The 21,878-nt window shown below is 40.9% G+C and overlaps 1 protein-coding gene across 1 annotated transcript in view; it reads left to right on the forward strand.

Moving 5' to 3' along the window:
- Positions 1–21,878, forward strand: part of SYT16 (synaptotagmin 16) — a 95,054-nt gene that overhangs the window by 58,220 nt on the left and 14,956 nt on the right. The window contains exons 2-5 of the mRNA XM_043556310.1: positions 6,563–6,775; positions 12,590–12,846; positions 18,110–18,550; positions 21,379–21,568. Coding sequence (XP_043412245.1) covers positions 6,563–6,775; positions 12,590–12,846; positions 18,110–18,550; positions 21,379–21,568 — 1,101 coding nt within the window. The remainder of the gene's footprint in view (positions 1–6,562; positions 6,776–12,589; positions 12,847–18,109; positions 18,551–21,378; positions 21,569–21,878) is intronic.

Genomic DNA, 21,878 nt, shown 5'->3' on the forward strand with positions numbered 1-21,878 from the left:
TTTCTGGAGTTTTCCCCTATATTTCTTTGAATTCTGTCCTCCAACATTTTAAGTCAATAAGGCTTCTGATTTCTTCTGAGTCCTAGATGCCCTGTGCTTCATGGACTTGGTGGTACTTTTAACAGAAAAGCAATGTAACCATGTATCTCATCCAGTGAAATTTCCTTCTTTCAAAGATTGGATCCTCTCCAGATCGTCCCTGCTCTTGCTCACTCTCTATGTCTTCAAATAGTTTGTTTAAATTTTTTTTCATGAATTTATAACTGTTATTCGTAGATGAGTTCAAATCACTTATTCTGCTGTTATCAGAACTGGAATCTTTGAGGGGTGCCTGGGTGGCTCAGTTGGTTAAGCCTCTGACTTTGGCCTAGGTCATGATCTCGCCGCTCATGAGTTCGAGCTCCACGTCAGGCTCTGTGCTGACAGCTCAGAGACTGGAGCCTGCTTTGGATTCTGTGTCTCTCTCTCTCTGCCACTCCCCCACTCGTATTCTGTCTTTCTCTCTCTCTCTAAAAAATAAATAAACATTAAAAAAAATTTTAACGAACTGGAATCTTTGATATTGTAACTTTTCCCTAGTATAGTGATCTGTATGTTATTAACTTTAATTTTTTATTTTTGACTTACTCATATCTGTTACAAGCGGCATCTCTTTGTAGGAAATAGAGTTGTCAAAATATCTCACAAAGGTACAGGATAACAAAACAAGTGTGCACAGGAGAACCCAATGCTAATTCTTCCTCTGCCACTAACCAGCTATTTGACTCTGGTGAGTCCCTTAAGTAATCCCAGACTCGGTTTCTGTTCTGTAGAATGAGAGAGTTGCGTTATATCAATGTTTTTCAAACTTTTAAAAAGTGTTGGGACTTCTATGTTTTTTTTCTCAACAAAATCTCACAAAAATGTAAACCATATTAGGGCAAAATATCCTTGACTGTAGAGGGTGCATAGCTCAACCTGCTCAGTGCAACCACCCATATCTCCATGTTGATAGTGGTATTGAAGCTCCTTTGTGGAACCCTAGACTTCCACAGAACATAGTCTGATAATAGTTAAGGCTGGGTGATTTATAAAAAATCTTTTTCTCTCCTGCCTGAATCCAATAATGGCTGGATTGTGCTTCCAGAAATGTGGCCCCTTTCTTAGGATCTGAAATGGGCAGTTGTCTCATTTGACCTCCTTTCTGCTTTTTCACTTTAACCAACTTCTTATTCTTACTTCCAATCTTATCCAGCCACCACGGGCAGGCATTCATTGTGGGTATTTGAGAAATCTAGTATGTAAGGGATTTCCTGCAATTGTAGCTAAAAGTAACACCCAGGTACTGCACTACTGAGTGCAACCCACCCCCACCTGTCTCCACTTCCCATCCGGAAGATGTGAGCCGTACTTCCCTCCACCTAATTGCTCTTGTGTGGGTGGGAAGGAATTAATAAGCTTGGAGCTACACTGATCATTTATAAATTCTAACTCCATCTGTAAAATAGCAGCAGACAGGCTTAAGAAATCCTCCCTTTGTATCACCAGTTGGTAGTTTTGTTGCCTTAAAAGAAACAAGAAAATGAGCAGGTGTTGAGCACTGCCCACAGCCAGACAGCATTAGCAACTCATAGAGTGCTCCACCTCCAACTTGGGAAAAAGGATAGTGAGGAAGGAAAGTGACACAACTCCTATTATCAGCTTAATCTTTTCCTCCCCCAGCCCTTGTTTCTTCCACCTTTTCCTTACAAAACCCTGATGATGAGTTTCCAAGTTAGACCCTGCAAGAACAGGCACATTCTTTCCTTTGTATGTAAATGTAAGGCTTCCTGAAAGGGTTTCCACCTAGGGTACTGCCATGATGGGGGATAATAATAATAATGAACAAGTTTGAGCATATCAAATACCAGGCATATGCGAAGTGTCTTTACATGGCTAATCTCATTTAGTTCTCTCAACAGTTGTAAGAAGTAAGGAATCTCAATAAGGACACTGAAGTTCAAAAAGAATAAGAATTTGCTTCAGTCTCAAACTAGTGAGTGGAAGATCCCAAATTCAAACTCAGGCAGCTTGACTCCAGACTTACACTCTTAACCAGTCTAGCCTTGACTAATGTTATACCTGACAGCAGTTTCTGTGGCCCTGCCCAAGCCCCCCTTCTTTACTTAAATGTGGAAGATAAAGATGGCATTGGCTCTGCCCCTTCTTACTTAAACAAGAAAAAAATCATTACAAATTAGAGTGAGGGACATTCTGACTCCATTGTGGTAGGGATTCAATATTGATGGGTCATCAGTTAGCTCTCTGTACCTGTCCAAGTCATGAACTTGCTGTCAGTGCAAGAAGCCCACAGTAGCACCTTGATAATGTATGAACAAAGGGGTGAAGCCAGGTGGCCATGCATCAGAAAGGTTGCAGAAGAGTCTAACTTCTCTTTGGTGGTGGATATTTGGGTGCTATCTATGGTCTGTCTGAATTCTGTGATTGAGTAAAATGAACAATCTCAACTTCAAGATGTATCCACATCCATGGTAATTGTGCAATGTTTTCCTATTATTTTAGCAAGCTAATTGGATGAAGAGGTGAAGATTTTAATACAAATGCCCATTGTGCTGTTTCACAGGTACTTAGCTTGAAAGGGGTTTAAAGTTTATGTTTATACAGTGTTTCAGAGAGTACTATATTATCTCTAAAATAAGCAACACAACTTAGATGAGACTTTGCAATTTAAAAAATTTAAGTTGAATGAAATCCAGATCAGCTATTTAGTTGTTGACATAGAATCATTACAAGGCAAGTAGCAGGGATCTTTAAAAACGATGTTCGTGAAAATTCTTTCTAACTCAGCCTGTGTAATTTTGTGTTCTTAGTGATAAAATACAGTTGTATCAATTTTGACCAGGAATTTAAAAAGTTTTTTTTTTCCCCTTGAGGCAGATGATGGTAGAAGGAGCATTATGTCCATTAACATTGACTTTGGAGCAATACAGCCTGGGTTTCAATCTTGGTTCCACTATTTACTAACTGTTATGAGTATGGCAAATTACTAACCTCACTTTGCCTCAGTTTTCCCATCCAGAGAATGGGAATAATAAAGTACTTATTCTTTGGGTTATCGTAAGGAGTAAATAAATGAAAATATGTAAAGTTCTAGAACAGTGCCTGCACATGATACATGCTCTATATGGGATTGCTTTTATTATTGTTATAGTACCACAAGGGACTTCTATTGCTACTCAGTGGTTTTTAGGATGGATGGCAGGTTTTGTTATTAGGTGGAGAATTCCCTGAGATCCTTGGGGTGTAAGACTTAGAATAGTATGTGCAGTTTTATTTATAATCCCCCAAGGATCCATAGGCCACTTATACTGCAGCCTTCCTGTATGTATTCACTCCCATGTGGACTCACTGCTCTTCTCTCCTTTCAAAGGAAGAAACTTCCTGGGCAGAGGCAGCCGGGCACCCTGGCCCAACTCTGACAACTAGATATGGCGCGAGTATTCTCACACAATAACATCTGCTGATATCCGCACTGGCTAAAAACATAAGTTCTATGTTCAAGTCCCACTGTGTTATTTTGCTTACTTTGTTGCCCAGGGCAAGTTACTTAACTGCTTTGTGCCTCTGTTTTCCATCTCTATGATGGGAATAAGAATCATCCCTACTTCCTGGTGTTGCTATGGTGGTTAAGTGGGGTAACCTATGCAAAGTCAAGAAGATGCCTGGTATACAGTGTATGTTGAATGAACTGGAAATCTTTTCTCTGTGGATGATTGATGACTCACTGGAGAAAAAAAATCAAGGATGAATTATGGTTAATAATGGTAAATTAATGAAGTCTAAAAAATATTAATAATTCTAATTATTGATTTTATAGATGAAGAAAGATCCATGGACTAACTCAATTTGAAATTAATGACTATGATTATTTACATTTTATTTATTTTTATTTTATTTTAAATTTTAAAATTTTTCTTTAAATGTGAAGAATTTAGTCATTTATTACTTATATATAACACCCAGTGCTCATCCCAAGTGCCCTCCTTAGTGCCCATTACCCTCCCTACAGCAACCCTCACTTTGTTCTCTATATTTAAGAGTCTCTTATAGTTTGCCTCCCTCTCTCTTTTTATCTTAAAAAATGATGTAGTGATACAGATGGAATGGAATCTCACACTTGGAAAGAGCTCCCATGTACACTTATTCCAACCACCCCTCCCATGCACATATCCTCCTAACTTTTTCTCAGATGCTTAGATGGTCCTATGCTCTAAAGGTGAAGGGAATTCAATTTTGCTCCACTGGTCTCTGGGTCTCTCCCATATGTGATGGTCTATCCCACAACAGGTGCTTTTCCCAGCATTTGAGACATGGGAAGACTGCCCCTTATGATCATTTTCTGCTGAGATGGTTTTTTAGCATTGGCATATCCAGTATGTTTTGACACTTAGCTTTTCAGGTCTTACCATGTGCTGGTCATGGCCAACAAAATTGAGTGAACTGACAGCAATGTGCTCTTGTATTCTTGGGCCAGCTGCTCCATAAAAAGCAAAACAGATCCAGTATACATGTTTGTTGGGTAGGAAGTTTGGAGGCAGAAAACATAGATCTAGAGAAGATCTGGGAAATGACCCAGACATCAGAAATGATCCAGAGTGTTTAAAGGATTTGACCACAGGGATTGAGCTAGTTGATGTGAGCATAGAGAGTTCTTTCCACTCTCTGTCTCTCTGGTTCTTCAGCATAATGATTAGAAATGTAGCCTTTAGAGACAGACTACCTTGATTCAAATCTCCATTCTACCCCTTATTGGAAGTATTATTGTCAGCCATTGTAGACATCTCTATCTCAGTTTTCTCACTTGGAAAAAGAGAACAATAATGGTGTTTCATGTATATTCTGTGAGCTAATATGTGTAAGCACTTAGGACAGTTCCTGGCACATAAAAAACAAACAAATAAGTGTTTGTTATTACTACATATCTTCTTAACAAACTCAGAAATATCAATTCTTAAATAAGAGAATAAATGTTTTGATCAGACTGGTACTTAAAGTATTTTCTCTCACTTACAAAATGGCTTTATAATTTCTTCTTAGCTTCTGAATCAGATGGAATCTTCAGGACACATCTGTGAATTAACAACCATACCCTTCCCCAGAATTACTATATGACTTTTGGATTGGAGGAGCAAATATCTAAGAAATAATTCCTGTTATTTATTGTTTCCAATTTACTTTCAGCAAATAGTTACAGAGTAGCCTCCCATGTGCCTGGCATAGAGATAGGGTCTTGAGGGATACATAGGTGGGTGGTCTGCTGTGCCCCTTACTCTCCTGATGTGTGCAGGCTAGGTGGAATGGTTGGAAATTAAATAGGTAAATCTGTCACAAAGCCAGAGGGAGCACTGATAGGGCAGGACTGAGCTCATGGAAGAAGCCGTGAACCTTATTTAAGGGATCAGTGAAGGGCTTTCTGGAAGAAGTGATGTCTATGGCAAGTCTTGATGATGAGCTAGATTCTTGACTAGTCTAGAGGGCTAGAGGAAACTAGTCCAGGCACAGGGAACCCTGGGTGAGTGTGTGTGTGTGGGGGGGGGGGGGGAGAGGTGCTCAGGCTTGGAGAAAGCATTACATCTTCATCAGTTTATTCAATATTTAACAAGTGTTTGTTAAGCACTTACTATGCAACAGACATTGTTTTACATAATGAAGAGACATCAGGTAACAAAACAGGTGATGTCTTTATTTTCATGAAAGTCATAGGGGAGAAGAGAGAAATAAAGAGAATTGCTTAAGGTGGGGCAATGGGGAAGGGTTTAGTGGAGCTGACACCTCGGTGGTGAGAGGACAGGAACCAGCCAGGTAAATACCAGGGCAGGAGAGTTCCAGGTAGAAGGAACATCAAAGGCAAAGAACTCAAAGGGAAGAACTATCTTCGCTTATTGTAGAAGCTGAAAGGACCAGTGGGCTGATATGGACAAAGTGGTATAAATAATTCAAAGGGTATTTGAGTTGGGTCGTTGGTGCTGAGAAAGGCATCGGAACACAATAATATAAGCTAGTTTTGTTTTGTTTCATTTAAATTACATATACTACTATGGGTGTCTCTTCAAAACTAGGATACTTTTGGAAGATCTCAGTTGCAAGTAGGTCTGTTCTGGAGTGGGGCTTGGCTCTTTGTGTTTTAATAATAGAAATGAGGCTAAGAGCATATTTTCTGTCATCATTGACTAGAATGAATGTAAGTCAAATGTCCTGTTCCCAGTTATAAGCACGTCAGCAACACAAGAAATCAGCAGGGCCTCCCTGCTCAACAAGAGGTCTTATTATGTCAATTAGGGGCATCCCAATGTTTCCTCCCGGGTTCTAGTCATATATTTCTACTTGCCCTCGTAAGCTTTCTTTTCCTGTTTTATTCCTTTGGGCTCAAATTTGTGTTTCAATAAATGCTCTAAAATCTTTCTGCCTGGTGTAGGCTTGCTTTATCCAGACTCCTCATCCATGTTCTTCTGTTTCTCCAAATTACCTATCTCTGTATTATTGTGGGCCCCCCATGAAACTCATGGCTCTTGTTTGCTCCCAGTTAACAGCTTTGGAGATGATGAAGAGCCATGCACATCTTCTGACAGTGACGAGGAGGTGATCAAACAATTTGAGATTTCTGTGTCCCGGTCCCAGAGTTTTCGTTCAGAAGCATCTAAGAAAGGCACACAGGTGGGATTGGAGCAGAAATCAAAATTCAGCCACCTTCTCTCTACCCATGAAGAGGATAACACAGAAGTGTCTGCCTGTGAAGGTATTTGCATGAAACCCTTCCTTTATCTAGAGCAGGGATGGACAGTCGTAAGAACAGCTTTGAGTCACTTGATTACTACACTTGTATCTGAGGCTCCTGAGACGAAAAGAAAAGGGGGTGAGACCCAGAGGCTGAAACAGAGTAGAGGGGGTCTTACCAACCTCACAGAGGGGCTGTCATGCAGGGAACTGGGAGGAATGAATAAGAAGTGCCAAATCCTTACCCCTGATTTGTGGGACCCCTTCCTTCCTTTTAGGTTATCATTTTGTATATTTTGAACACTGATGGCTAGAATTAGAATGGTATTTATGAAGCTTTATAAAATCTTGTTCTCTTCTGATAAATACAAATATTTCACATACCTGTTTGCTGACATTGAGATTCTGTCATTTTTCTCTCATTTGGAATCCTAGAGTCTATTTTCCATATATGTATATGACCTCAGAAAAATTTTTGGAGACTTTCTTTTAGTAGTTGATGTTCTTAAAACAATATGTGTGTTTTCTCTTTCAAATAAATATATGTTTTACAATAATATCAAATAGCCTTTTTCAGATAACACATACCTTGTACATTTGTCCTCATTTTCTGTAGTTTCTACCCTCCCCCCCGCCCCCCATCCTACCCCTCTGTTTCCATCCTCTGCCACATGAGAATTGCTTGCTGGGCAAGAGCAAAGTGTTCTGCCATTCTCTGATGCCTTCAGACTAAGTACCTTCCACAAAGGGGAGGGAATAATACTCTGAAGTAGATCAGCACAGCCTGTGAGTTGTTATAGTAGGTAGACCTTGTTAAGAGTCCTCCTCCTATCCCCCCACGTACACAAAATAACCTGGAGAAAGAACGGTGCATTATTTCTTAGTGCTTTTCTAGTGAAGGTCAGGGATCTCTCTGAGTCCTTTATGCCTGGAACCCTGAATAGGCATAGGCTATTGAAACAGGGAAAGGTCTATGAATTGTAGTTGGTAAAAAGCTAGAGAAAAAGAACATTGTCCACTTTAGTGACCCAGTCTAAATGACCTGAGTTCTCTAATCTTTTCCTTCTTTCCTTTGGACATGTGATTAGTCAAACCAATGGAGGCATAGTTGCAGGTCTTCCATATTTTTCCACACTTAGCAATAGAAAGAGAAAAACGAGAGCCTGGGATTGAGAGAAGGTAACAGAGAAGAAATTTCTGACTTGACAAGGTGGATAAGGCTGGCCAAAAAAAGAACAGCAACAAAGAATATACAGAAAAAACCTTACTCTTCAGCAGAAATATAACAGTTTGCTATCCACCATGTAATTTTACTTACTGATATGAGCCACATAACATATTTTATTGCTATTCCTTTTAGCCCAAGGTAAGAGAAAAAATAAATGCGTGATGTAACCAAAGCATAGTAGCGGTAGCTACTGCCCTCCGTCATTTCGTTACTCCCTCTCTTGTTTTCTCTTTTGCTGGTGTTACATCACAGCCTTCCCCTCTTCCACCAGGAGGGCAAATGTTAGCTAATGAAAGTTAATAGCGGTTGATTCCCTGGGAGCAGCGTGTTGCATTCAAAAGCTAATGGCCCCATTTCCCAGAAGCCCAAATGTCTAGTTTCTGATTTATACGAATGGCTCCTTTTCTGAGAGTTCTGACAACCATTCCAAACTTACCCTTTCTGGAATTAGCAATAACCTCAATTATAACTGGGGATTCTGAAATTTTTGACAGATAGTGACAGAAAAGATAAAATTACTTTCGCTATTGGAGGGAGGGAAAAGCACACCGCATTGGATAATACAGTAAATTATTTGTAGATTATGAAGAAAATCAGGATTTTCATAGGAAGGGATAACTGCATGCTAAATTTTAGGTTATCAAATGCCATGGAAATGTTAATGTAATTTTTATTGCATGATGTTTTTTTCTGTGTCACTTTATTTTCCAGCAAGAAAGAATAAGGAAGAGATTAAGCATTCATCCCAGAGAAGATTTATGGGTTTCTTGTCTGTTCTGCATCTACTTAGCTTTTTTTTACTCTACCTTTTTTATTTAAAAAAATTTTTTTAATGTTCATTTATTTTTGAGAGAGAGACAGAGTGAGCAGAGGAGGGGCAGAGAGAGAAGGAGACACAGAATCCAAAGCACACTCCAGGCTCTGGGCTGTCAGCACAGAGCCCAGTGCGGGGCTCGCGGGGCTTGAACCCACAAACCGTGAGAACATGACCTGAGCTGAAGTTGGAGGCTTAACAGACTGAGCCACCCAGATGTCCCTTTCACTCTACCTTAAACATGATTTTCTAAGATAAAATTTAATTGTAGACAACTCTTACACTTTAAAAATATGTTCAAAATGTTCAACCAGTGAAAGTAAAGGTTTCATGTTTCAAGTGAGGTTCTTTATTCTAGATGGAATAGTGAGGTTATTAGAACCAAGAAAATGCTATCTTCATGTTCCTGGCAGGTTCTCTCTTGTCTCACTTATCTGACTTAGTGTGGTACATTGATTGACACTGTCTCCCCAGTAATGTCAAAGAGGGTTTACGTGAAGTGATCCACCTCGGACTTGAGATTATATCTATATCTATATCTATATCTATATCTATATCTATATCTATATCCATATCTATCTATCTCAAGGTGATATTGGGGTGCCTGGCTGGTTTAATCAGAGCATGCAGCTCTTGATCTCGGGGTCCTGAGTTCAAGCCCCACATGGGGGATAGAGTTTATATAAGAATAATTTTTTTAAGGTGATATCAGGATGATATATATATCAAGAGATTTATTGCAAAGAATTGGCCTATGCTATTACTGAAGCTGGCTAGAGAAATATAGAGCTCTGACATCCACAGGTAAAATTTCTCTGTGTCCAGAGAGGCCTCAGTTCTCCTCTTAAGGCTTATGTAGGATAATCTCCATTACTTAAAGTCAATGCTTAAGGGCTTTAGTCACATCTATAAAATACTTCCATAGTATCACCTCAATTAATGTTTGATTAATTAATTGAAGCCTATAGCTTGGCCAAGTTGACACATAAAACTGACCATCATCGTAGATGGTGAGAAAAAGTATTTGTATGTGTGTGGGTGGTGGTGGGAGGGAAGGGTTTGGGAGTATAAAATAAAGTAACTGGATAATAGGGTTATGCCATGGCGAGGTGGGATATGGATTAAAAAGTGCAAAAAAGTTTTCTGCTAAAATAAATATGGTTTATGTGACATAATTATGGCCTATAATTTCTAGGAAGCTAGGACACATTTCTCTGACAACAGGCAATTACTTTCCTGTATGTGTTTAAGGTGACATGATCTTCCTTAACTTACAGGATGGGAAGACGGCTTTATGTGATGGTGAATCCTCTTTCTTTCTCCTTCTCCTTGTGACTTGTACCCTAGCTTTGCTTTTCTAATTCAGTCCTTGCTTGTCTGTCAAAGAAAATGGTTTGTTACATTAATATGGTTCTTATGTTTTTCGGTTATGAATAGCTTTTCAAGGTTTAATGTAGCTTTTGAAAATTCCCTTATTACTGATCTAGGTATTATCACTGTAGGAGTTAAAGTCATGAGACAGTTTTATAGGGGTAATTTCTTGGCAAAGTTAGACTTTGTGCTGAAATCCTGCTGGGTGCTACACACGTTGATGGATGACCCACTGTTTAATAGGACATTTTAGTGTTCATGTATATGAGGAATGGATGTGCTAATTAGAGCCTTAGAAGAAAATTCTGCTTTATGTTGTAGGGTTTTGCATATGGAGTATCTCTCGTTCTGTCATTTTCTGTGGCCTTTTAAAAGTGTGTTTGCCAAATAACTGAGTGTGTGAATATAAAAATGTTATGGTGTCCTATGAAAGTGTTTCCAAGGGGACTGCACTGAATTATTAAGAATAACAAGGCAGATAGGGGAACTTCTCAGTGGATTGCCATGGTGTTGCAAAATCCCAAATCAGGAGTCTGAAGTTGGGCTCTGAGTACCAAGACCACCTAAAGATGTTTTTGTATAGTCTGCATAGGGTGATAATATAATTTTAAGTTTGCATGTTTACTGCAGGTGAGTCATAAACTGTCTGGTAAACTACTGTCACCACTATTCCATATTGCTGCACACCCGGATGCTTCAATTATTTGTTACCTGCCTAGCCTGGAAAGTTGTTTGAGGGTTTAGTGAAACCCACTGGTGGATAAAGACTAGAACGTATTTGTATGTGGCTTAGTACCTTCAAGGAGCTTATATTCTCACTGAGGCTTTAAGACCAACAGCTGACACGATTGCTACCACACAACATGTAAATGAGAGCTGAATTTATCATCTCTACTTTGTCATCCCACTCACTCATCCCATCTCTATCTCTAATTTTCTCTTATCCTGGGATTGTGGCTTCTGGAGGAGATTGGAGAACAAAGAGAGAATACATCATTGAGAGGAAAGTCAGGGTGAAAACTATTGCTTTGGAAGACTCTTCCAGTTTTTCCTTACTGTCCAAGGGTAACCTAGACTTTAAAGAAGAGGAAGGGATGGGGCGCCTGGGTGGCGCAGTCGGTTAAGCGTCCGGCTTCAGCCAGGTCACGATCTTGCGGTCCGTGAGTTTGAGCCCCACATCAGGCTCTGGGCTGATGGCTCAGAGCCTGGAGCCTGTTTCCAATTCTGTGTCTCCCTCTCTCTCTGCCCCTCCCCCATTCATGCTCTGTCTCTCTCTGTCCCCAAAATAAATAAACGTTAAAAAAAATTTTTTTTTTAAAAAAAAGAAGAGGAAGGGGATGCACAGATGATGAAGGGCTGAAAGAGAAAACAGAATAACACCAAGGTCAGGGGAAAACACTGAGTCCAAGGAGTCAGGGAAGATTCAGGAGTTATTGGACTTTGGATGGAAAGGAAAGATGAGAGGAGAGGGGGTTTGGGGACCATCGTGAAAAGAAATACACAACTTGTGTTTTCATGAGCCCATGAGGCCACAGGTGACAGCAAGGTGGGAGGCAATAGAAAATTGGGGTTTATAGGGTTGGAAGAGGCTAGTTTGGGTCAGACAAACAAGCAAGGCTAATATTTATCGAAAACCTAGTGGCTGCCAGGTGGATATTATTTCATGTGCCCTCATGACTCTGTGATGGCTCTTATCATCATTTTATGGATAAGAAAACAAAAGTTCGGACAGTCCAAATATTGTGTAAATTCTTAACACGGAGCTAGGTTTTAAACACAGATCATCTGAATCCAAGTCCAGTGTTCCATGGATCAAGTAAAGAATTTTTTACTTGAGAGAACCACTGAAGCCTTTCAAGGAGAGGGTAAGATGGTGAATGTGAAAGAGAGAAAGAAGAATCCTAGAGTCAGGAGACAGTATGATCTCCATAGTAAATTGTTGTTCTCGCTTTCTAGATCCATCCCCAAAGTCTTGTGTTCATTAGTTCCGACAAAATGCCAATGTGTTTTTTTTAATATAAGCACACATCCTTTATATTCATATTGTTAGAAAGTATTAAACCTTTGTATATTCCATGATGAACTAATGGTCTTTTTGGTTATCTAGACCAAGTTTATCCACTCTGTGGATAGAATTATATTTCTGTTGGTGTTATTTGATGGGTTTTGTTTTTGAGATTTTTTTTTTTTTTACTTAGAGAGAGAAAGAGAGAGAATCTTAAGCAGGCTCCACACCCAGCATTGAGCCTGACATGGGGCTTGATCTCACGACCTTGAAATCATGAACTGAGCCTGGTGACTGAGCCACCCAGTGCCTCTGTTTTTGAGATCTTGATTTGTGTTGTTGCTACTGCTCAACTTCTCTAGGTAAAAAGGTGTAAAATAATAATACATTTGAAATAGTCTCCTTATTGCACATTTAGGTTTGGATGGAGCCAGCCAACCAAACTATTCTGAGACTCTGTCTTATGGTGAAGATGATCCCATCTCTGCCCACTCACAGTCCCCATGTGAGGTGGGAAACACCAGGCACCAGGGTGCATCTCCCCAAGAGACCAGTGTGCCTCGCAGCCTTAGTCGCCAGTCCACAGAAGGCAGCTTGGAATTGGAGACAGCTTTTAATAACCGGGGATTTGAAGACTCCTATGCTACTGACAGCAGCTCCATGTGGAGTCCAGAGGCAAGTTATTTGTTTTCCATTCTTTCTTTGCTTGAGTATTGGGTGCTCTCTAGTGAGTTCTTGCTTTCCTCTTCCTGCTCATGTCTTAAGAAAAAAATTTCTCCAGAAAGGAAGCAATGCCTTGAAAAACAAAGACCTAAAGAACCTTTATTTATAAGAAATAAAAATTTTTCAGGTGACTAAGTCACAGCTCCTATGTATACCAATAAAAGAATCGTAAATAAATTTCTATCAAAGTGGGGGAAAAAAAGAAGAGTGGCAGAATGGACCCAGCAGCAATCAGGCTTCTTGTTTATATAAAAGATTTTTTAGTTCTTTAGAGAAGACTGGTTTATTTCCTTCATGGTTTCAATTAAGTGGAGTCGATTTTTATTTACCCCAATCTTGAGTTATAATTATTTGAATATGAGAATTACTTGAAAATTAAACTAAAATACAGTGGCCCTCCAAATGAAATGATGCAAAATATGATGAATATCTTGCAGTATAGGTATGTTTGTTAGATTTGCATTGAATTCAAGATCCAGGAGATGGCATTAGTTTGTGATGACCCTCTGGCCATTGACTTTGCTTTTTGGAATAAACCTCTGATAAAAGATGCTCCTTCTAAATTTATTTTTTAATTAAAACTTACTCCAGAATATTCCTAACCACCCAGAAGTACGATTGGAGGTGATTATTACAGACACTACCATTTATTGAGCAATTACTATGTGCCAGGCACTGTGATAAAGATTTTACAAACATTATCGTATAGGCATTTATAGTTATTCTTTATTAGCTGGATGTCTTTTATTATGATTCTATAACATTAGGAGATATTAAATAATAATGTCTACTTCCTACTTTGAAATTAATTTTGATGAAATATGTAATATATGTATATAAAATATTCATATAATTTGTGGGGCAAGAGGAAGGAGAAAAGTGAATGGATTTTGTTAACATCAGTCTGCTTGAGAAAATAACCAGGTGGAAGCTCTTAGAAGGACCTGGACTGTCATACACACCAGATGCTCATCAAGGAGAAGGAAAAAAAATCACAGAAAATAATGTTCCAAAGTCTTATAGTTGATGCACTGGGGTGTATAGAGAGAGCATAAGGAGGTGTGTGTGTGTGTGTGTGTGTGTGTGTGTGTGTGCGCGCCCACATGTTGGTGTCATAGCTGAGGATGAGAAACAGTTATGCAGATACATGGTTTGTGGCTTGTCAAGGGCATTCCTACATATAGAGACACCCAAAGCCATTAACCGTATAAGTTTTGGGAAAAATTTATGCTTCCCAGTTGATTTGCTGCTGACAAGTCCTATCAAATCCCACACAATAACATTGAATGTTTAAAAATATTCTTTTTGGATTCTCACACAAAAACAAAACAGAAACCGTTTACCTGCCTATTGATACTCTGTCCTCTTGATAATTGCTCCCTCAGGCTTGGAATTGCCAGGTAACCTCCCATCTGCCTGACTCACAGAGCTGTAATAGAAGACTTGGTGTTGAGAGCACTAAATGTTCTCAGACTCCAAAAATACCCAGACATCTCTGTGTGCTCCATTCAACCTCCTATCTATTTTGAGACAAAAACTGTAATTTGGTGCTCCTACAGTAGAACCTCAGATGCAGCTCGGAGGCAGTTCCTGTAACTGCCTGCTTTGCAGGCTTAGCTTGCCTTTTAAGAATTGATTTATTTGCCTCTTAACTGTATTAAGAACCCAGTCTTCCCCTGTGTATCTGGCATTGGGAACATATTGCAGGTCTGTTTACTTTGGGCCACACAGATGACATCAACACTATCTTACTAAAACACAAAGGCTTTCAATTTGATAGAAAATCTTTAAACCTACGAGGGTTTTGACAACGTGGCATAAGTATTCCCATCTTAGAGAAAAATCAGGATCTTAGAGCTAAAGGAATCATTTCTTTTGCCTTAGAAGGAAACCAGTCATACAGTGTGACTACCCTTTAGGCTGATGGATTTTTGAGCACCGCTCTTCTCTGCTGGAAAAGGCCGTCAACTTTTTCCTGCCGACCCAAGGCTTGGCAGGGAAGACAATGGACGGGTGGCTGGTGATTTTGAGCACACAGGGAGGCAGGTGTCCCACTTTTCATCTCTGCTTTCTACTGATTAACTGGTTGGCCTTGAGAAGTTAATTAAAATCTGCCAAATGGGGATAAAAATGAAGAGATTTTTACCTTGCAGGAAGGTCAGATGGATTAGTGGTATTAACAGTACCCGCATGAGGAGAGCCTTTAGTTGCCTGGTGATAGGTAAAGTGTGTTGAAATAATTAATTGCTATAAAAATACCAGCCTTCACAAACCTTTGTTTCAGATCAACCCAGGAAGGGGCCACAGAGCCCAGTTTCCCTGTGCCACAGCTCGGATCGTCCCCGTCCAGAGCCTGGCTAGGGCCTACAGCTCTGTTTTATGCAGGGTTCTTAGGAGAGTTGTTTCAGAGACCTTCAAAGGGCTTAGCACAGACCTGCAGGTGGAGTGAGCATTTGTCTGAATAGATAGCCCGATGGATAAGTGGAGAGATAAGTCACTGACTAGAATATTTTTACCTTGGCATTGAAGTTGCTGACAACTTCTGCTAACTATTATGAAGGGCAGGGACCTAAAAGGATGTGAAATTCAAAGTAGTATGTGTTTCCATCTCTCCTTTTACTCCAGCCTCACCCCACACACTTACTACAAATATAAATAGCTGTGGTGAGAGGCTTGGGGGGAGGGGTAGAAGGGAGTCATCATGGTTCAGTCTAAGGTTTGGGATTTTGAGCATTAATACTGGTAAATCCTGCATACCCTTGGTAGGGCATATGATGTTGGGAGCAGTGAGTGGGTTATTTAGTCTTTCTAAGCCTTAAGTTTCCTCCCCCCACAAAATGAAGATATTAAAATTCCTACCTTGCTAGGTTAATGTGAATATTTTAAAAGATAACATTTCTTAGGTAGATTCCCAAAAAGCAGAGCCTGTTTTGTCAGGATGTACAATCCCTGAGAACAAGAGTGAGGGACAAGGGGGGGAATGAAGCAGGGTAGAAGGGAGAGCCAGTATAAGAATGTATAATCAAGTTGGCCACCACTAAGTGTGGCTCATGGCTTGATCCTGTGGGACTGCAAGAAGCTGTGCTAACTCATCTCAGGACATCTGTCCAAGGGGACACAAGTTTATTGCATGGGGCATTAACCTCCACGACACTCTGGACGTTATATACATGAATGCCATGCAGCATTCTGTAACATTCCAATCCTTGACATCAATAGAGGCCTGTGGTGGGAGTTGAGAGTTGCATTGCCTGGACAAGCGGTAAGACTTTGTTGGGCTGTGCCAGGCTGAAGCTACTTAGAGCCCAACAGTCTGTGCCTGCTGGAAAGCTGCAACAAAAGGTGAGGCCGAGAAGGTCTGAAGTGCCTGAAAGTGGGCTTTTGCAGACCATAAAGTGTTTAGTATGGTACCTGGCACAAGAGACAGCTTAGTAGATGTTAGCCCTGATTACTTCTTATCCAGCAAGCAATATAGAGATGATCAAGAGGAGGCTAAAATAGATGGGAGTTTTAACAGAAGACTGTGACTTGATTTCTGAGTTAGCCTAACTCCTTAGAGACTTGCTTCTAATATTAAATCTACACTAGTCAGTTGTATTCAGAAGTCTCTATAGCAACCACTTTTATCACTTGAAACTAAGTACCTCTGAATAGAAGCACTCTCACATGAATGCATGCTGAGGAAAGAATATAAGGAGCTTCCCTTATTTTGCAAAAGCCTAAATTTTCTTGGTAGACGAATGTGCATTTTAAAAGAGAAGACATTTATTCCATGTCTCCTGTTTGTCAAGTCCTTTAATTTTCACAACAATCCTGTAATTGGTTTCATCCCCCATTTTACTGTTGAAGAAAGCCACAAGTGGAAAGATTAAATACCTTGTCCAATGTCATAGAGAGAGTAAGTGGTAGACCTGGGTCGCCTAAAGATGTCTCATTCCACTGAACTGTGCACTTTCACCTCGACTCTGTGGGGAAGTTTTGATGATGAATGCATGTTTTTGAGGTGCTTTATCATACATTTTAAAATAGTCTTTAGATTATTGAAGTCTGGTGTTCACTCACATAAATAAGAATGGGTTCTGATTTATAATAAGAATCAGGCCAAAGTTTAGTTATGAGTAAGTATCATGCCTTCATAGAAAAAAATCAAATTATGTTGACATTCTTTATAGTTTGTTGGAGACTACTTCATTATAATCAGCTCAGTTCAGTGTTCTCAGTGAGGTCATCAGATCTGACTGGCTATGGGTGAATTGTTGTCGAAGGGTGATATTGTATAATGAGGGGGGCCATGTTTGAAAATAGGTATCATCAGTCCATTGATGGGAATAGGTATTTATGGAGTCTGGTCTGAGCCAGGTGTTTTTCCATATCTCTTAAAATCTCGCTGTAACACTCCATCAAATAGGCATCTTAATGCTCATTTTTCAGCTAAAGCACAGAGAGGGTGGCCTATTTGGCCAGGGTCAAAAAGCCAGTCCATGGTAGAGTTATGATTTCAACCTGAGTTCTGTCTCCACATCTGGTATTCCTGTTTGCTAAGTGGCTGCTGAGGATGCCCTCCTAAACCCTCAGTACTCAGAATGTGGTTTGAGGCCAGTGGTGACATCCTTGTGACCTGAGAAATGCAGAGCCTCAGGCCCCACCCCAGTCCTACAGAATCAGAAACTCTGAGTGACTCAAGTCCACACAAATGTTTGAGAAGCTCTACCCTAGACATTTTCTCCCATGTAGCTGGAAAATCTACTGAAGAATCACCTGTCTGTGACCCCCATTAGGATTCTCATCTGCAGGAAGTCCTGGCTCCTGGAGCACAGGCCCAGGCTCCACCATTTTTCCTGGGAACTCCAGAAAAAGTTCTCTCTTGGAAGCTGTATAGGTGACTAATTTTAGACTTTAGACCTTGGTTTCAATGATAGTGGTCAGGTGTGCTTTTTGAGAGTGTATATGACAACACTTTGTAAAATATAAAAGCTTTGTTCATTCACTCCAAAAGCATTCGTGAAGATTCACCTTATGCCAGGTGCTGTACCCCCAAAGAATTTACAATCTAAGGGAGACGTACACCAGTAAACAGACCCTTCTAGTGAAGAGGGATGTGTGCTAGCAGTCAAAAAGTACAGTGTTCTGATGGAGCACAGAGGGGCTCTATCTCACCAAAATGTATTTGGGCATTATCATTTCCATTCCTAATCTCTTCCTCTATCTGCAACAGGAACAGGATGGGGCCAATTTTCAGGTGCCAACTGGGGCCCTGGAGCCCATCTCAAAATGTGGTGACTTGGATGTCATCTTTGAATATAAAGGTTCCAGCCAGAAGCTCACAGTGACCATTGTGAGAGCGCAGGGCCTCCCAGATAAGGACCGAAGTGGTGTCAACTCCTGGCAAGTTCACGTAGTTCTGCTGCCCAGTAAGAAACAGAGGGGAAGGACAAGCATACAGAGAGGCCCCAACCCTGTTTTTAAGGAGAAGGTCACCTTCACCAAGCTGGAGCCCAGAGATGCGGCTGCCTGTGCTATCCGCTTCCGCCTGTATGCTGCCCGCAAGATGACCCGTGAGAGAATGATGGGAGAGAAGCTGTTCCATCTCAGCCACCTGAACCCAGAAGGGGAAATGAAAGTGACTCTGGTTCTGGAGCCAAGAAGCAATATCAGTGTGAGTATGTTAAATGGTGCTGCTAATGATGCGGTATGTTCAAGGATCTGGAATTGTCAGCTCTTGATTTAGTACTTTCAGCCTGTGAATTCAAACACCTTAATTTAATTTTCCATTTGGCTCTCCTCATCCTTGTAAGCCATGATTTGCACTTCATGGTACAATGGGTTTTTTGTGCCCATCTTCCCTATAAGCTGATGGATGTATTCCCTGTCCATTTCTGGAAATGACAGCAACAGTGTGGGGGAAGGGCTTAACCTGTGAATAACTGACCTGTAGTCTGACGATGCTCCTCCTTTCCCACCCTTAATGTGCATTGTGAATCTCAGAGATGGGACTTTCAAGGGGAGCTCCTTAACGTGTGTTTGAGTAGGCTACAACAGTAGCCCTGATCTCCAGCCACTTCTAAGACCTGCCATTCATATGACTGGCCTCCTCCCACGTATCTTATCCTCTGCATCCTTGCTGGGGTCTTGAGGAAGGACAGTGTGGTGTGTATGTCTACAAGATGGAAAACCCACTATTGATGGGGGTTAAGTGTCATCTAGTATGTGGGCCTTTGAAAAACCATGTAAAAAGATCACATAGCAATCTTGGGCTCTTGGGCCAATCCGTCATCCATTCAAAAATGTTTACTGAGTGCTTACTATGTCCAGTACTGTATAGGCAGAAGGGATGTAGGAAAGAACAAAACGGGTGATGCCTCTGCCCTCAAGAGCTTCCTGACTGGTAGAGGAGGGGAAACAATAGCAGACCAGGTACACAAGGGGAGAGAGAGAGTGATAGAGTTTGCTGTTGGTTTAGAAGGGTCAGAGAATGTGTCTTTGAAGTGGTGATCAAACACAGAACAAGACTGGTGACATGTGGATAAGCAAGGGTTCCAGACAGAGGGAATGGCACATGCAGGCATCAAGAAGCGGGAAGGAGCTTGTTCTCAGGATGAGGAAAGGAGCCAGAAAGTCTGGAGTGTAGTGATGGGAGACCCAGCCACTTAAATTTTTAATGGATGTCTCAAAATTAATATCCCCAGACTTGTCTCCCTAAATCTACTCTACCTGAAGCGTTTCCATCTTGGCTAAAGGGAATTTCATTCTTTTAGTTGTGAAAAACCTTCGAAGTCATTTGTGACTTCTCTCCTTTCCACCTGAAATCCCATTGACTCTATCTTCAAACTATAACCAGAACCTAACTCTGCTGGATTACTGAAATGACCTCCTAGTGACCTTCCTGCTTTGCCCCTTACAGACTATTCCCAAAAGAGGGGCCAAATGAGCCTTTTAAAACATAAGCCAGATCATGTCTCATTTCTGCTTAAGTCCCTCTTTTTTCGTAAACTCTGAGCAAAGTATGTCTGAAACCATGGAAAACAGAAGCCAGAGGAGGTCAGAAGGAACATGCACTTGAAGGCATGAGAATAGGTATGATCACACCCCTACTTCTCTGTGCCAGGCCCTGTGCTGGGGCCACAGAGTTGAGTGGGGAAGATGTGCCCGTGTGAAAGAACTTTAAGGTAAAAATTCTTCCATTCATCAGATACTTGTTGAGCATGTTTACATGTCAGACATTGGTCTATGCACCAGACTGAGTGATTTGTAAGGATTCAAAATGTGATGCAAGAGGCAAGCTCTGTAGTGATAGGTGCCTTGGTGGATGCTTCTGTAGAGACACAGAGGAGGGACGATCCTTACCCCAGACTAAGCAAATATGTCGCTGTTGGATTATCATAAACCTGACAGCTGGGGCTATATGGTACCTATCAAAACCAGCTAGCCCTATAGTTTACAAATTGTGTTTCTTGAAAGCCCAGGGCTCTACCATGGCCTGGCAAATAGGATATGTTCCTACAGATGTGAAGAGTACTTAATTCCTTTTAACGTATTTTGTTGGGGTTTTGCTAAGAAGTTTTAGGAAATGATTTAAGATGTTGAGAAGAAATTGTGAGCTAAGTCTAATGCAGTGGTTTCTGGTGGAGGTGTTGGTGGTTCTGGGAGGCTGGCTCTCTTGCCCTCACAGTGCCATTGCCCACTGCATGCTTCTTGAGTGAGAGTCAACATCCTGGCCTACTTTGCTCTTCTCCTCCCTGTATGTCTGGTGTATAAATGTGGGTACTTTGGAAAAGCATGTGTGTGAATAAACAGGACCGAAAGCATAGTCTCTCCCCTAGGCTCACCTGGTACGTGCAATGTCTCTGAGATCCACAGTCAATGCATTGGCTTTTTTTACGAAGCAGTCATAAAAGTGCTCATTTTCAATGTAATTCATTTCCTCAGGGGGAAAAATGTAGCATCCGGCATATTGCTGACAACCCTAGGAAGCAGAACTAGGGGCCAAATATTCTATGTGGTAGTAGACAGTAGTGGTCATTTCTTTTTCTAGTGAAGACAAAGTGCCTCCTGTATTGCTACATTCATCAGGAAGCTGCAGAGAACAGAAACAAAACTCATGCCTAGAGTGGATGGGTTCCATAGAAACATTCAAGCACAAATTACACAGGAGGGAATTTTGGTCTATATTAAATGTATTATTAGCTCTTCACATATCTTAGAGGGTTTGATTTACACTGGTAATAACATCTTTGTCCGTTTTGTCTTTAGAGAGGAAATATTGAATGGAGACGGCTCTTGAAGCAACTATGTCAGCTAATAATGCAGGGAATCTCATCCATGACTGCGCTCCCCAGGCCCATTATCATTCACACCAAGTGCGCCGTTAGTAATCTTTGGCAGCAGTCGAGATTGGGCCGCCATTTCACCAAACATAATATCGGCTTTCTGTAAGAGAGTAGTACAGCGTGGGCCAATGGACTCTTTGTTGTTCTTCCCCTCCAGAGTGGAGAGTCTCCGCTCAGCCCATCTGCAGTTTCTCACAGTGATAGTGCTTCATCCACGCAGTCGCTGTCTCATGGAGGGGCGCCAGAGCTGTTGGTGGGGCTGTCCTACAATGCCACAACGGGGCGATTATCTGTGCAAATGATCAAAGGCAGCCATTTCCGAAACCTCGCTGTTAATAGAGCGCCTGGTAAGTGCATGTCTGTACCCCCAGCTCTGGGCCTTCCAGAGGCAAGTAGAAGGCTGTGTTTGCTTTGGTGTTAATTCTTCAACTTTTGCAGAGAAATTATCCTGGTATGACTTAGACATTTTTTTTACAAAGTGATACCTCTGGATATTGAAAATGCATTTCTATCTCATTAAATCGAAGGCTTCTTTGATATCTGGATATATCTTGATGCAAAATAGGCTGGCCTCTACATGTATATTGTCAAAGGGAAAAAAGTGGTATGTTTTCAGCAATGTAATGTGTATGGGCAATTAAAATCTGCTAATAGGCT

Source organism: Prionailurus bengalensis, chromosome B3 (genome assembly GCF_016509475.1).
Source record: "Prionailurus bengalensis isolate Pbe53 chromosome B3, Fcat_Pben_1.1_paternal_pri, whole genome shotgun sequence".
In the NCBI taxonomy this organism is placed as follows: Eukaryota; Metazoa; Chordata; class Mammalia; order Carnivora; family Felidae; genus Prionailurus; species Prionailurus bengalensis.